The sequence below is a fragment of the Typopeltis vanoorti genome, chromosome 5, assembly GCF_054136105.1.
Source record: "Typopeltis vanoorti isolate ZY-2024b chromosome 5, IOZ_Tvanoo_1.0, whole genome shotgun sequence".
Lineage (NCBI taxonomy): Eukaryota > Metazoa > Arthropoda > Arachnida > Uropygi > Thelyphonidae > Typopeltis > Typopeltis vanoorti.
In genome coordinates, this window is record NC_143553.1 from 59334371 (window position 1) to 59349995 (window position 15625).

Genomic DNA, 15625 nt, shown 5'->3' on the forward strand with positions numbered 1-15625 from the left:
GCAGAATGTTCAGCAATAGAAATAATTTTTTCCGGCCAAGGTGATCCAGGTGGCTTATAAATATTCGTAATTGTAATATCTTGAACTTTTATCACTACTGTATGTATGTTTCTACAATATTTTGAGATAGAAGAAAAACTTCTTTAAGACGATTTTGCACATACGTTGCTATTCCATATACTTCATGATAAGTTGCACCAATAGCAGTGTAACCCGGAATGCGACCTCTTTTAAGGAGTTGTTCAGGATCACCAGCACATGTTTCCTGGACAGCAATCACATTAACATTGTTGGTTAACAATAATTTCGATAAATATTGTTAACTAACAATGTTGATGTGATTGCTCATAACGCATTCCTAGATGCTGACATTGTCAGCATCTAGGAATGCGTTAGCAGTGCTAATCTCAGGTGGTATGGTCACTTAAACAGAATGGGCGAGGAAAGATTAGCAAAACAAGTGTTTTCTGCCAGGTTGGCAGGAAAACAACCGAGAGGAAGACCAAGGTGTTGGAGTCTTGACAAGTAACAGGTTGATATGGAGGAAAATTGTAGATAGAAAGTTAGTAATGGTGTAAATTTTTCATGTAGTACTATCATATCCTGTGCACCCCATGAGGGTACATGTCAGGAATTTGATGATGTGAGGGTTGAAATGTCAACCTTCACATTAAGTTTTCTTTAACACAGTAGTTGTTTCCATACTTTTTATAGTGAACTTAGCATCGTTTTCCACCCAAGGTAGTATTTCTCTGCTGAACATTTACTTACTTTGTATAAAACCACTCTGACCAACCTTGGAATACTGCTGTCATGTGTGGGGCTGTGCCTATGACCTCCCTAAATATTCTTGTTGTTGTTGTTTAGAAAAGGACAGTTTGGTTGATTGATGATGCATCTCTTACAGACCTCTTTAGCTACTTTCCATGGAACACCAGTTTCTGCATAGTATCTCTTCTACAGACATTGTTCATTGCCATTGTTCAGTAGAACTAGCATTCATTATGTCTCTCATTTCTGACAGGAACTTGTGCAAAGCTGCTCAGCATCTTTTCACAGTTGAAATGCATACTCACTGAACCTGTTATTCCCAGTCATCTTTTATTCCATCCACTTCAGTTCTGTGGAACAGCCTCCCCCATGAAGCATTTCCAAAGGACGACAACCTACAACAGTTCAAGGAGAATATCAATAGATTATTCTATTCCTGACCACACATGGCATTTATTCGCTATAGGCTCTTCTACCTTTCATGTTTAGGAGTAATAAAAAAAAAAGTCAATTTTTTATTTTAATATTTACCATCATAAACACAGTAGACATCATTCTGTTGTAGTGAAATAACATTGGCTGTGTGAATGATTGCAACAACTTCAAAGCTTTCTGAACAGAATAGTGGCCGACATCAACATTTTTCTTATCAACTGGGACATGGCTGTAAATGCATTCTTGCATTCCTAATTTCTCTGCTTTTCAAATCCACACAAAAAGGAATTTTATACCAGCATTATTGCTAGAATAGAAGTTAAACATAGTTTGTGGTGACAATAGGTGGTTTTCAATATTCTCTGTTGCTATAAATTTGGCAGCCTCCACAATTCTTATAGTTTTGGATAGGAAAATCACTTTAGTTAACAAAATGCTATTCTCTCTTGAAAATGAGATGGAATGAATTTTAATAAAAAAATAAAATAAATAAAATAAAAAAGACATTAAATTAAATTACAGATTAAATTAGAGTTCATCTGATTATAAACATTTAGTGCTTTATGTATCTGTACATAAATGTTTTTTTTTTTTCTTTTTAAGCATTCATTTATTTTTTACTGTACCATTTGTCATTGCCACATGGCACATTACTCATGATCATAAATAACAGAACGGGGCAAATTTTGCTTTATAGCCTCCTATCAATAGTATATTTTTTATAAAAGTTTTGGAATTTTATTTGATCCCCCATAATCCTTTGGGCTTCAAAGGTTAGCCATTTTTAATTTTTTGCAAATTTTGAGGCTGTTTTTTTTTTTTTTTCATAGAAGAAAAGCTTCAGTCAGCATGATTTTGAGCTTATATATTCCACTACTTGTATAATATATGAAGCACACACAAAATATCAGACTTGTGGATTCGATATACAGTACAAAATTACAAAAATGATACTTGGAACACCCAAAGCAGGTAGCTACCATCTTGAAAAAATTAGTTTGTCTATCTAAAAAAAAAAAAAAACTTGAGTATTAAAATGGCAGTAAAAAAAACCAGAAATTAAGATTATCAATTAATTTTAAAACACTTCAAAATTGTGAAAATTCTGTGATCTATTGAATAAAAATGGCATCATAATTAATAGGATGCCAGAAAAATATTTAAAAAAAATATTCGCTGTCATCTAAAGCAGTGTTTCCTCAGGCACTGGCCATTTTGGAGAAGCTATAATACTTCGTTCAAACATGAATAATTATAAAGATACTTATTTTATAACATCTCTATTAATTAATAAATTACAAACATTAAACACATTTTTAATTATTAAATATATTTTAATTATGAATTTACATTTTCAGTAATCAAAAAGTGTAATGAGATGAATAACATTAAGCTGTGAGAGTTCTGACACTATTCAAACTATTTGAATTTAAACTTTTAATGCATACAGTTCAAACCATGCAGTTGGAATGTGATTGTGCCATCACCAGATGCGATCCTAACAGAGGGCAGTCAATAGATGACAAGAGACACCTTTTGTTTAAAACTTCTACATTTTTTAGTTATTGAAAAAGTAGTTATAGAATAGAACTGCACTTATTTGCAAAAATATGGTGATAACCAAAATATAAAAATTATAAAAAAAAGAAAAGTAACTCATACTTCCAAAAGACCTTTCAGCACAACTCTCGAGTATGCACACCACACTTTGGGAAACACTTATCTAAAGAATCCCATCCCATTTTCCATTGTCATATTAAGCTGAGCATCCTGTTACATTCATGTATCTTGGTTTCTAGAAACCTGATGCTGCTTATGATAGAACATAGCTAATCCTATCTGCTATGTCCACTGTTACTGTAAGTTGCACATGTTCTTCTGGCTGGTTTGCCTGTTTTGCAGGATGAAAAACCTGAGTTTCCAGGAGGAGAAACCCTGCTACATCTGTATGACTGGCTAACTCACCTTCAATTGAAAAGCCCTGATAAAGGTTCTTTGCATCATAGACAGGAGTTGAACCCAGACAAAGTGCTTTGTCTATACTGACTGAATCTAAACCATCTAAAGAATAAGGTAACAAAATAACTCACTTCCATTAAATCAAAAATTATGTGGCTTTATCCTCAAATAATTTCATTTGGAATGAACCAAGTATCGGAAAGGATGTCTAAAGTTCTGGATTGAGAATAGAAGAGTTCTGTTTGAAGAGATCTAATCGCTGTGTGTGTGTGTGTGTTGTAGCTAGACTACAGATAGCAGTGATCTGCTGTTATCTGCTCTTCTTTTTCCCAACCATTCCAATTCCAGATATATACAAGGTTCCTTATTTTTGCAACTTGTTGTTTTATGGTCAGATTGGAAGATCTGCCCACATCCATCTTGAAGAACACAAGAAATATGTCTGTCATCAGAATTATGGTCAGTCAGGTCTAGTTGAAATGAAATGAAAAAAAATAAAAAGTACAAACTGTGATGTTTGTATTTGTTTGTATAATCAGACTGGAAGATCTGCATGCATCCTACCTGAAGAACATAAATGTATCTGCCATGACAGTTCAGTCAGGTCTGACTATGCCTTGGATACTTTCACAGAATCAAATGACGGGGGGGAACTACAAGTACAGACTGTCGTGTTTGTATTTGCATTACCACAAACAGCGTTCACAAACATGGCAGCTTTTTTTTTTTTTAATCAGTTAATAAATATGGTTATGTGAAACTTCTGGTTTGCAAAACATTAATTCTTAGACCTCCTGCCCAACAGCCAAGGCTGCCTACCAGTGCCCAAAGAAGTCTCCTTAGGACTATGGGTTTAGTTTGACTAGTTGACTCAGTACAAAGCAATTAGATTGATAAATGATGCATCTCTTACCAACTCACTCCTTCCACTTTTACATAGACATTTGGTTTCTGTAATTTATATATATTCTATAAATATTTCCATGGCAAATGTTCATCTGAAATAGCATCAATAATTCCCCACGATACTAAGCCTGTTGGAACACGTGCAGCTGTTGCTCAACATCCCTTCACAGTACACCTTGAAACCCACAGAACAAGTTTTTTCTCCTCCTTCATTCCTGCTACTGCTGTACTATGGAACAGTCTTCCCCTAATGTGTTTCCCAAAGAACACAATATACAGGCTTTTAAATTAAATGTAAACAAGTTTCTCCTCTCCCAACCCACTACCCATATATGGTAGTAATGTGCTACAGGTTGATCAACCAACCTCTCATGTATGGACCCAATATATATTTTTAAAAAGTTCAATGGTATTCCACTTTTTTTTTGTGTGTATATATGTGTTATTTACAATTCTCGTGTTGTGTTTCTGTAATAGAGATGTAATTTTGGAACCATTAAATCTGTGTTTAATTCTTTCATTGTGCTTTTTTTCATTCCATTTACATGAGTATTTAGTGATATTGGGAAAGGCTTGAAGGGGAATGGGATATCCTGTTTTTTTTTTTTTTATATCAAAAAATGCAAAGTTGGGTGGTATTTGATGATTCGAAGCTGGAATCTCTGCAAGGGATTAGACTTGTTCTATGGGCATATGATAGTGGTTGCCAAGTTATGCACTTTGAGTTGAAGAGAGATTCTGAATGGCATATTGCATGATGGGATTTTGTTTCAAATCTCTAAGGAGGCTTTGGATGTTTGGTGAAAATAATAGAAATACTGGGAAGCAATGCTTACATAAAGATAAAGACAAATTGAGGGAATGGCAGTGGACTCCTCTCTCACAACCTGATTTATAAATTTTTTCATGGACACTTTTGAAGAAAAGTGTTAAGCTCTTCTTCACTAAAACCTTTTCCCTGACTGTGCTACATTGATGACATGTTTGCTATTTAGTTACACCATTGCAACATGTTGGATACATTTTTCGTGCACTTAAATAACCAAAACCTTTAAATTCTTTAAATTTTATTTAAATTTAAAATAACTGTTGTTTACCATTTTTAGGCACTTTAATTATCGGACTTACTGATGGTTATGTCTCATTACACATACCAAGCAATATCTGAACATTAATTCACACCACCACTCTATGCCAAAAAATATTAACACACAGAGCTAGTCATTTGAGCAAATAACATTTTCTCCAAAAATAATATATTTTTAATAATTTCATCGTTCAGGCATCTAAGACAAACCCTGAATTTAAGACAGAGAGCCATTAGATCATTCCAATAGTTGTGATTCTTTATAAAGGCACATCTGAAAAAATTAAAAAAAAAAAACACTCAATAAATACAGTTACAAACTTCCTAGAAAACAATATTAAAACTAGCTTCTCTTATTCATAAAGATATCATCATCAGCATAATGCTAAATAATATGGATATAGACCTTATGATTTGTTCCAGTCTCATTTTAAATCTAATAGTCTCTTTTGAGGTCTATCCAGCATTCCCTTCCCATTTGATTTATATTTCATTAATTGTTTAGGATATTGGGTGCTGGTCATTCGGTTTACATGTTTTATTCAGTTTTGTTTATATTTGTTTAGTTTTTCTCCTGTTGATTTTATTCTTAGTTCTTTTAGAATGTCTTCATTCTTTTTTTTTTTTTTTGTTTTTTAATCTAATGTGTATTTTGCAATTCTTCTCATGAATATCATTTCACTTGTTTTTGTTCTTTGTTTATTTATTGTCCAAATTTTGCTGCCATATAATAATGTACGTACTGCTAAAGCAGCGTTTCCCAACTTGTGGTCTGCGGACCCCCCCCCTCCCCGGAGGGGTCTGCGAGAAAGTTCGTTTTCATTAAACTTTATCTTATCATGTTGCTCACAACACCTGTTGTTTACACCTGGCCTAATTGATATGTTCATATTCTTCCAAGTATCTCCATTTATAACAGTATTGTATTGTCATAAATGACACATTTAGTATTGTATAATTGTAATTTATTACTTTATCTTTATGATATGTAAAATATAAAAAATATCCATTTTGGATATTATGGGGCCTGCAGTGAATTAACATTCGCTACAGGGGGTCCGCGACTTCAAAAAGGTTGGAAAACACTGTGCTAAAGTATTGTATATTTTGAGCATGTTTCTTTTTGTACAAGATTTGAATTTCTTCCTTTATTCATTCACCAAAAGATGAATTTCATCTATTGTTGGGACCTGGAGTATATAGGATACATTGCCAGTGTATATATATATATATATATGTGTGTGTGTGTGTGTGTGTGTGTGTGTGTGTAGACTTTACTGGTTCATGAATATGTGATAGAGTTTATAAGGCAGAACATGGGAATGATAACATTTATTTTAATTGACAACATGCCATTTCATCTTAATTGCACTGAATTTCTTCAGGTGTAAACGTCCAAACTAGTAGACAAAACAGTAAGGACTAACAGAGGTGACAACTAGCAAAAATACTTAAGGAATATAAAATCAAAGTAATATTTACCTATGTTTATCAAGATGAGATCACTATTCCGATCCACAAAACCTCATCATAGCCCATTTCATTATCTGGGTGTTTGTTGGCTGTGGTGCAATTGCCAGTAATCTTACTATGGACAGACAGAAAAATCAATTGAGCAACATATTGAAGAACTCATTCGAGATATTGAATACCATAGGAATGAAGCCTTAGCATGGTCATCACACGTGCTCTTCACCTTACTCGCAAGATGTTTCGCAAATGAGACATCAAGTGTTTTGGGATAAATCAGAACTAGTACACTGTTGCTAAGATACAAGAGAAAAAAAAATCTTGGAGTTTTTGGAAATGGTATTAGATCCTAAATGTTAAGTTTTATTAACCCAGGTATCAACTTGTCTGAATACATAGACAGGATATTAGCCAAAACACTAAACTAGCAGTATACAAGACAGTGTCCAAACCAGTTTTAATTTATGGATCTGAGAGTTGGGTTAGAAATAAAACATGTCATCAAAGATTAGAGACCACAGATATGAGAGTTTCAAGAAAGATTAAATGCCTGAGCAGATGACATTGATGGCAGAATCATATTAAAAATGAAGACATTAGGAAGAAACTTGGCATTGTTAGCATTCAGGAATGTGTGAGTTGGGCTAATCTAAGGTAATACGGTCACTTAAACAGAATGAAAGAAGAAAGTTAGCAAAACAAGTATTTGATGACAAGATGGCAAGGAAAAGATCCAGAGAAAGACCAAGATCTAGACTGATTGATTCATTGAACATCTGTGGGCTGGAGCAATCCTACAGGGCATACTTTCCATAAGCATATGATAGTGATCGATGGGAATTTTGGATCATTCTTCCTGTATACATGTAATGAGATCCTGGGGCAGATGTCCCTTGACCTCATCTGATGCTCCATCCTACAAATGTTCAGTGGAGTTGAGATCAGGGCTCTGTGGAGGTCATTTGCGACATTCATGTTCACAAACCACACAGTAACAGCAGCAGCCTTACGATATGGTATATTCTCTTGCTGAAAGAGACTGGTCAGTTCTGTAGAAATGCTACAAAGTTGGAAGCATTCCACAGAGGTCTGAGGCCAAAACAGGACCATATCACACTGCCACCTCCAAATTTTATGGTTGGGGTTACGCACTCTGGTAAGAGATGTTCATCAGGTATCTGCCACACCCATACCTGTCCATCTGTTCAGTAGAGGGTGTAGCGTGATCTTTCACTCCTTAGCATAGCTTTCCAAGCTTCGTCATTTACATGCTCTTTGCACCACTGAAGACAACGCTACATGTTAGTTTGGGTAATGTGGGGGCTTGCATATTGTGGTCCTACTATGGAAACCCATGTTGTAAATGTTTTTGTGTAGCTTCATGTTCCAGTTGATGTCTGGAACTCCACATTCAATGTGTTGGCTGACAAATGATGGTTTTTACATATTATTCTTCATAGCATCCTATGGTCATGTTCAGTGAGTGTGGTGGGTCATCCACTAAGTGTAGCACTTGCAGTTGACTTCCTGTGCTTTTCCATCTCACTGTGGTATCACTGTATGTTAACCTGTGATGACCCAATTTGTCAACAGTTTGCTGAACAGATAGGCCTGCAACATGGTATCTTATCACAATGGCTCTTTCAAACTCTATCAGTTCCCTTTTCACATCCATTTCACCTGGACACAACTGCACTGACTTGGAAGCATCATATTCCTCCAATTTATACTGGCTACAAACACAGGGCACACATTACATGTCACGATGCACCTTTCCCGTGGGGGTTGACTTCTTTCCAAGCAGTGTATGTCTATTGCAAAATATCAGTGATAATGCAGAGGCTGCTGTGAGAATTGTGGAGTAATAGGAAGCTGGTTCTAGACAACAAGAGGCACGAGACAAGGAGACTCAATATCCTTCAGCATCTTTATCATGCTTCTGGAAAGAATAATATATGTTATAAGGGGAATTTCAATTCAAGGTACAGAAATTTATGATTTGTAGATGACATAGTCATTATTGAAGAAGATGAAGAAGCCCTAAAAGGACAGTGCTGAAGTTGAGTGAAGAAAAAAGAAAGAAAGAAAAAAAGATGTGAAGATGTGAGAATGAAATGCAAATAAAGGTCATTGGACTTGAGCTGCAAAAGAGAGATAAGATCTTGGATAACAAAAGCAAAAGTAAACTTAGAGAAAATATTATGGAAAAGTAAATTGGTGAGCCTTGCTATAAAGCTGAGACTCTTCGAAACATGCATATTCACAAGCAGTCTCTGTGGTTGAGACATGAGTAAATTTGTGAAACTAATATTTGCTTTTGAAAGAACATGCTATAGAAAGATTCTACAAATTGGATGGATGCAAAATGTAACAATGAAGAACTTTATAAAAAAAAAAGTAAATTACAAAAAAGAGAATCTAATGCAGAAAATAATTTGTGGGCAACTTAAGCATTTTGGACATATCTTCAGGACATATAACAGTAGAATGATTAAAACCATGCTGTTGAGTACAGTACTTTTGAAAGAACATGCTATAGAAAGATTCTACAAATTGGATGGATGCAAAATGTAACAATGAAGAACTTTATAAAAAAAAAAGTAAATTACAAAAAAGAGAATCTAATGCAGAAAATAATTTGTGGGAAACTTAAGCATTTTGGACATATCTTCAGGACATATAACAGTAGAATGATTAAAACCATGCTGTTGAGTACAGTGGACAATATAAACAGATGAGGATGGGTAAGACAAGAGTGAATAGATGATGTGAAGGAGTAATTTGGAAAGAGTTTGCAGGATTTGAATCACCTGCCAGTAGACGAGGAGAAATGGCAGCAAAGAACGGTGTAAAGAACACCAGAGGTATTTGATTGACTTTAGACTCACCAACACTGATGATGATGATCATCATAATAATTAGTAATATTCATAACTATTTTAGTCCATATTCTAAACAGAAATCTAGTAGGTACTTATTAGCTCTGTTTCTTTTTCCTAAAACATTTCTAAATATGTCTGCTACTCATTCCTTACATACAAGACATGGATATAAAGTGGCTGACTAACAAGTATCAGGAAGAATGTATGGAGGTGCTGAATCAAAGAGGAGGATGACCAGTGGTATATTACAGAGTGCTTTACTTGTTTCATAGTTGTTTAAGTTGCATATTAATGATATTGGAGTAGTCTGGAGGGTGATTTCCAGTTATTTTCTGATGAGTCTAAATTGGGAGGAGGGGCAAGTAATATGTGGCATGAAGCATATATGATACAGAACCTCTGCAGGATAACTTATGCAACCTAATTCTATGGATAAATGTAATGGGTGTCATGTTCTAAGTGCAAGGTTATGCATTTAGGGTTGAGGATAGACATTGCAAGCAGAGTATTATGTTTGTGTGAATTTCCTACAAATGGGAAAGCTGAAAACTGGGAGATTATAGTGGATAGAATTAACGTTTAGCAATCACATTGCTAAGGTGTTTAAGGCATTCCATTGGATAACTTCAACAGTATTGAAGAGGATACTAACTTGTAAAAAAAAAGTTAATATCCTTGTAGAGTGGAAGAAATTATTCTTCCACTCTACAAGACTGATAGGAATATTTGGAGCACTGTTGCACAGATATGGTCACCTGAGTTTCAAGGAAATGGAATGGCACTTGAAAAGATTCACTGGTGGATAACCAAGGTGATAACTGGCCCATGGAATTGTGCATATGAAGATAGATTGCAGCTTTCAGAGTTTGAGGAATAGTAGGAAAGGAGAAATGATAAAAACATATATATTGGTAATGGGGATCTTTTTGTATGGATAAAAGTGAGATTTTGCAGTTAATGCCAGGCAGAGGTAGAATTTTAGATTATCTATGGAAGTGGACAAAGGATGTTATTAGAGAGCATGTACAGTCCCAGTTCTTCTCATGGCATGTGGTGTGTGTGTGTAATGGGCTGCTGATAGATATTGAGAGTATATCTTCAGGTTAATGTGTTTAATTAGCTGTGAGTGACTAAAATGAACCCTCCCTCATTGAAGAGCCATTATGGTAATAATAATATTAATGATAATATTTAGTTCTATGGCCTATTTAATATAGGGTTACCTCAACGTTACCTGCCCTGTAGGTTAATAAATCTGCTAAATGCTAAAAATTTTGCTTACCAATTTTTATTTCTTTGCAAGATATATTAATGTGGACATATACCTAACTTCCTTGAAATAAATAAAGATAATTTTGTTGAATCTTCTGAATTAGGGAAAATATTTTTTTGATAGAGAACTTAAAATACAGTTGAAAATCAGCATAACATTGGAAATGTAATATTAATGGGAAGTGAAGAAACAAGATGCATGAAAGGATTGGAAACATGGAATAACAAATAAAATGAATACGAACCAGTTAAATATTAATTTTTTTGAAAAATTAAATTAGCTCTTATCATATTCACAAGCCAGCAAAACTAGTGACACTCTGCTGTCCATTTTAGATAATTTGTCATCAGGTTATAGCAGAAAAGTAAGATAGCCACCTTCTTCAAGAAAGATTTCTGCAATTTGATGATGAATTGTTTAAAATGGCCAGCACACCAATATTGATTTTTCTAGCTTGTCATGATTACAGTTTTTTTGTTCCTTGTTTGTTTACATATTCTTATATTCATATGTTATTCCATGTTTCTAATTTATATTTTTATTTCTTCATGCATCCTTGGCTCTTCAATTCTTATATTATATTTTCACTTTGATAGATTTTTGGTCCCCTTTTAAGTTCTGTACCAAATTTTTCTTTCAGTAATTTAGAAGATTCTGTAAAGTGAATATCTTCTCCCTTTCAAAAATGTCCAAATATGTCTCCATATTAATATATTTTTCAAAAAATATATATAAGCTTTAATAATTAAATTTTCAACATTTATTAGAAATCAGCCTTGCAGATTGGTAATGTGTTGGGTAGCTTTATATCAGATTAGCATTGATAACTAAATATTATCTTCAATCAAAGGGACTTAACCACATGCTTCAGAAATTCCATACAATTGTAAAGAGTGTTTATTCAACAGTACATTTTATTTGTGAGTGATTAATAACTGTACAGTACAGTACTCTAAAAAAAATTTTACATTTTTATTATTTAAAGTGATTTATATCAGAATTGAAAGTTTTAATTAGCAGCTGTTGGTATTGCATTTAAATGCCTTCCAAGTCAAGATTGCTATTTGTTTTCTGAACTTCATAGTTTCAGTCATTCTTTTCTATATCAGCCATTTTATGTCCACTGCTGAATGAAGGCCTTCCTCAAAGTTCTCAATTTAGTCCTATCTTCAACTTTTCTATGCCACTGAGTTCCAGCATCTCTTTAAGTTCATTCCTACCACTGTCTCGTTGGTCTTCCTGTAGCTCTCTTTCCATCTCTGGGAGACCATTCAGATATCAACTTTGTCCATTTTTGGGTGTTACTTCTCACAATATGACCAGCCCATTTTAGCATTTTAATGACTATTCTAATATCTCTTGCCTTAGTCTGAGCTGTGATCCAAGCGTTGTGCTTTCCATCTAAGAATGGTAATACTGAGTAATGATCTTTCTATGTTACTCTTCATAATCAACTTATTGGTAATTTTTTTTAGTCAGAGTCCATATTTCATTTCCATATGTCATGACCAGGGATATATAACTGTCGAATAATTTTCTTTTTAGGTGACAGATTGGGATGTTTCAGTAATTAGTACAGCTAATATCCAGTAAAATTGAATTTCACAATTTGAAACATATTTTTAACTTAAGAACTTTACTAGTTAAATTTTGTACTATATTTTAATAAATAAAAGGGACTACAATTGCAATATATTTTGACCTTGGTATTACATTTACTTGTACAACTGTCTGTAGATAAGAATCACATTAAAAAAATAAGTCAGAAGGCTCTATTGGTACATGAAACTTACAATAAAAATATTTTTGAAAGTTTTATACATTCCATTTATGAGTCACACTGCCATCTTGTTTAAATTTTGAATTAAATAAATATCTTTATACTATATATATATATTGCATGCATGTGTGAAACTAATGAATCTTAATTTTTTTTTTCTTCTTCTTTAGCCACTTGATTTGGCAGTTGATGTGAGCTCCTTGAACTGTAAAGAAATAAGAGTAGAGCAAGTGGTTCTGTTTTGTTTGGAACTTCCCAATAGGAAGACCATTGGTGTTAAAGCTAGACCTGGTAAACTGTGTAAGGAAGTGTTGAGACCTGTTCTGCAAAAATATGGGTACAAAATGGAGCATGTTATAGTAAGCATTGTAAGTACTATGTTACTTTTTTTTTCAGTAAATACATATATTTGCTTTTTGATCACATTAAAGTAATAGAATAACATAAAATTCAGCAGTGTTAATTATTTCTCTTTAGATTGCTTCTTTTCTTTATTTGGAACATTTTATAAAAGTCTTGTTTGTTTTTTATAACAAAATAAATGAGGATTGGAGATATCCTGGGATTACTTATTTTTGAATCTTTGTTTTGGCATGATGGCATTAATACATAAGTTGTGGTGTCCAGTCATTGTGTTTCATCATCAGGTGTTTATTAAGCAGGATTGATATTACAAAATAGCACAAGCATTCAAAAGAATGCTAGCCAGTGAAGAAAGATATCATCTCTAAACTGTAGAATAGTGAAAAAGGGATAGATCAGGTTACTTGACTGCTCATTCCTGCATTATCCTGTAAATATTCAGTGGAATTTAGATCAGGAAAATTGCAGTCAAGTGGAGCTGAGAAAAAGAGAAAAGTCATGGTCATGCTCCTTGAATCACTTGTAATTGCAAAAAATAATTCAGTAATTTTTATTACTGAATAATGTTTTTGCAAGATGGATGTTTGCTATATTGAATCCTTAATGACTGATGAAACACTATTTTATATATCTATATCTATATATATATATATATATATATATGAGGGTGGTCTGAAAAGTTCTTGGCCTAATCATAATCTCCCTTAAGACTAATACATTTATTCCAGTGATGCTCCACTGCGATTATCCCATCTCTGTAGTGGTTCTCAGTAAGATCTGCAAAATACCCCTCTACAGCTGCAATCACCTCTTGATTTGAAGAAAAATGCTGACCAGCGAGGAAGAGTTTTAGTTTTGAGAACAGATAAAAGTCAGAGGAAGCCAAATCTGGGGAATAGGGTGGATGTTCCAACAATTCATAGTGCAGATCCCTTTGTTATGTATCTACCTGGATACTGAACGGAGGAGGATGGGCTGCCAATTTGGGATTTAGCAGACAAAATTGTATTCTTATTGGCTTAAACCAGAATTTCAAATGATGGTACAACATAATAGAATTTCATGTTGGCTGGGGCGTCACCTGGTTAATAAGGCCCCCGTTGTTTTTGCCAGGAAACCAGGGCAAACAGCGAAAAGTCAGCTACTACAACAAATCCTAAAACTTATCCCAACTCAACATCACCAGAGTTCAAGATCGGTACTGTCAACATAAGAAGCCTGAATGGCAAAGAAATGGAGCTAGCTGTGGAATTGGATAAGTACCAGATCGACATAATAGGAGTGACTGAAACAAAAAGACAAAAACTGGAGAGCTCTTTCTGAACAATAAATACAAAATTTTATATTCAGGCTATGAAAATCAAGTAAAAGAAGGAGTAGCCATAGTATTCAACACTAAATACGAGGCTAATCGTCTTGAATGGCAGGCAGTCTCAAGTAGAGTGATGAGAATGTGATGGGCAAATATGAGAATGGGGAACTGGACAATGAGACTTATTTGTGTCTATGGTACCACAGAAGGTTCTACTAAGGTAGAAGTGGAGGAATTTTTTGAGGCTTTAGAAAAAGCAACTGACACAATGAAAAAGGAAAAGTTGGTCCTTGTTGGGATAGCAGAGTAGGAAATGATTGTGAGACATACAAAAATATTTTTGGAAAATTTGGAGAAAAGAGGAAAGCTAATAATAATGGCAAATATCTGTTGGATTTCTGTTCAGGACATGGACTGGTTATTACTAACACCATGTTCCAACATAAAAATATGCACAAATTCACATGGAGAGAAGACGCAAGGAATAAGAAAAGTCTCATTGACTATGTTATTGTTGATAGTGATGTTTTCCCACTGGTGCAGGACACCAGAGGATTTGAAGTTGGAAGTGATCACTATTTAGTCTTGAGCAGGATAAAATTGAATTTCATATCGAAAAGAATAACATGTAAGAAAGTTTTAAAGCGAATAAAAGTTGAGCAGCTCTGAGATGTGACTAAAATACACAAATATTATTCAACAAAAAAATGAGTTTGAGAACAGGAACCAAACTTTGGAGATTCACTGGCAAGCCCTGAACAAAACACTGATTGAGTCAGCCAGAGAGGCATGTGGTGAGGTTGTCTGCAAGGATAGAAAAATCAGAACTCCATGTTGGACACATGAAGTTAAAGAGGCAGTGAAGGATAAGAAGAAAGCATATCAAAAGTTCCTGGCAAATAAGTCAGCTTGTACTCTTTGAGAATACAGAGGCAAATGTAAGAAAGCTAAACACTGTAAAACTGGCTAAACAGAAGTCATGGGAGGACTTTTTAAGAACATAGAAAATAAATATCAAGAAGATGACAAGATATTCTGGAGGTTGTTGAAGAAGCTGAGAAATGGAGGAAAGAGTGCTGTAAAAGGAATTAGAGATGATGAAGGTGACATGAAAACAGGAGAAAAAGATATTCTTGAAGTATGGAGTAATTACATCGAAAAATTGCTAAATGAAACGAGCGATGACAGCACAGTGGTAAAAAAATACTGACCAGGCATTCAGTCAGTAATACATATCCATACTTGAAGTAGAAAAAGCTATCAAAAGTCTGAAATGTGGAAAGGCTGCGGAATAGATGATATTCGACCAGAAATGCTCAAGTATAGAGGTATAAAAGTCTTACAGTGGCTGCACTGCATAGTTCAGAAAGCTTGGACAGAGGGACAA

At 34.2% G+C, this 15625-nt stretch overlaps 1 protein-coding gene across 1 annotated transcript in view; it reads left to right on the forward strand.

The window, feature by feature from the left end:
* LOC150106453 (regulator of G protein signaling loco-like) overlaps nucleotides 1-15625 on the forward strand; it is a 292774-nt gene that overhangs the window by 204310 nt on the left and 72839 nt on the right. The window contains exon 12 of the mRNA XM_090393006.1: nucleotides 12734-12931. Within this exon, the coding sequence (XP_090249132.1) occupies nucleotides 12734-12931 (198 nt within the window). The remainder of the gene's footprint in view (nucleotides 1-12733; nucleotides 12932-15625) is intronic.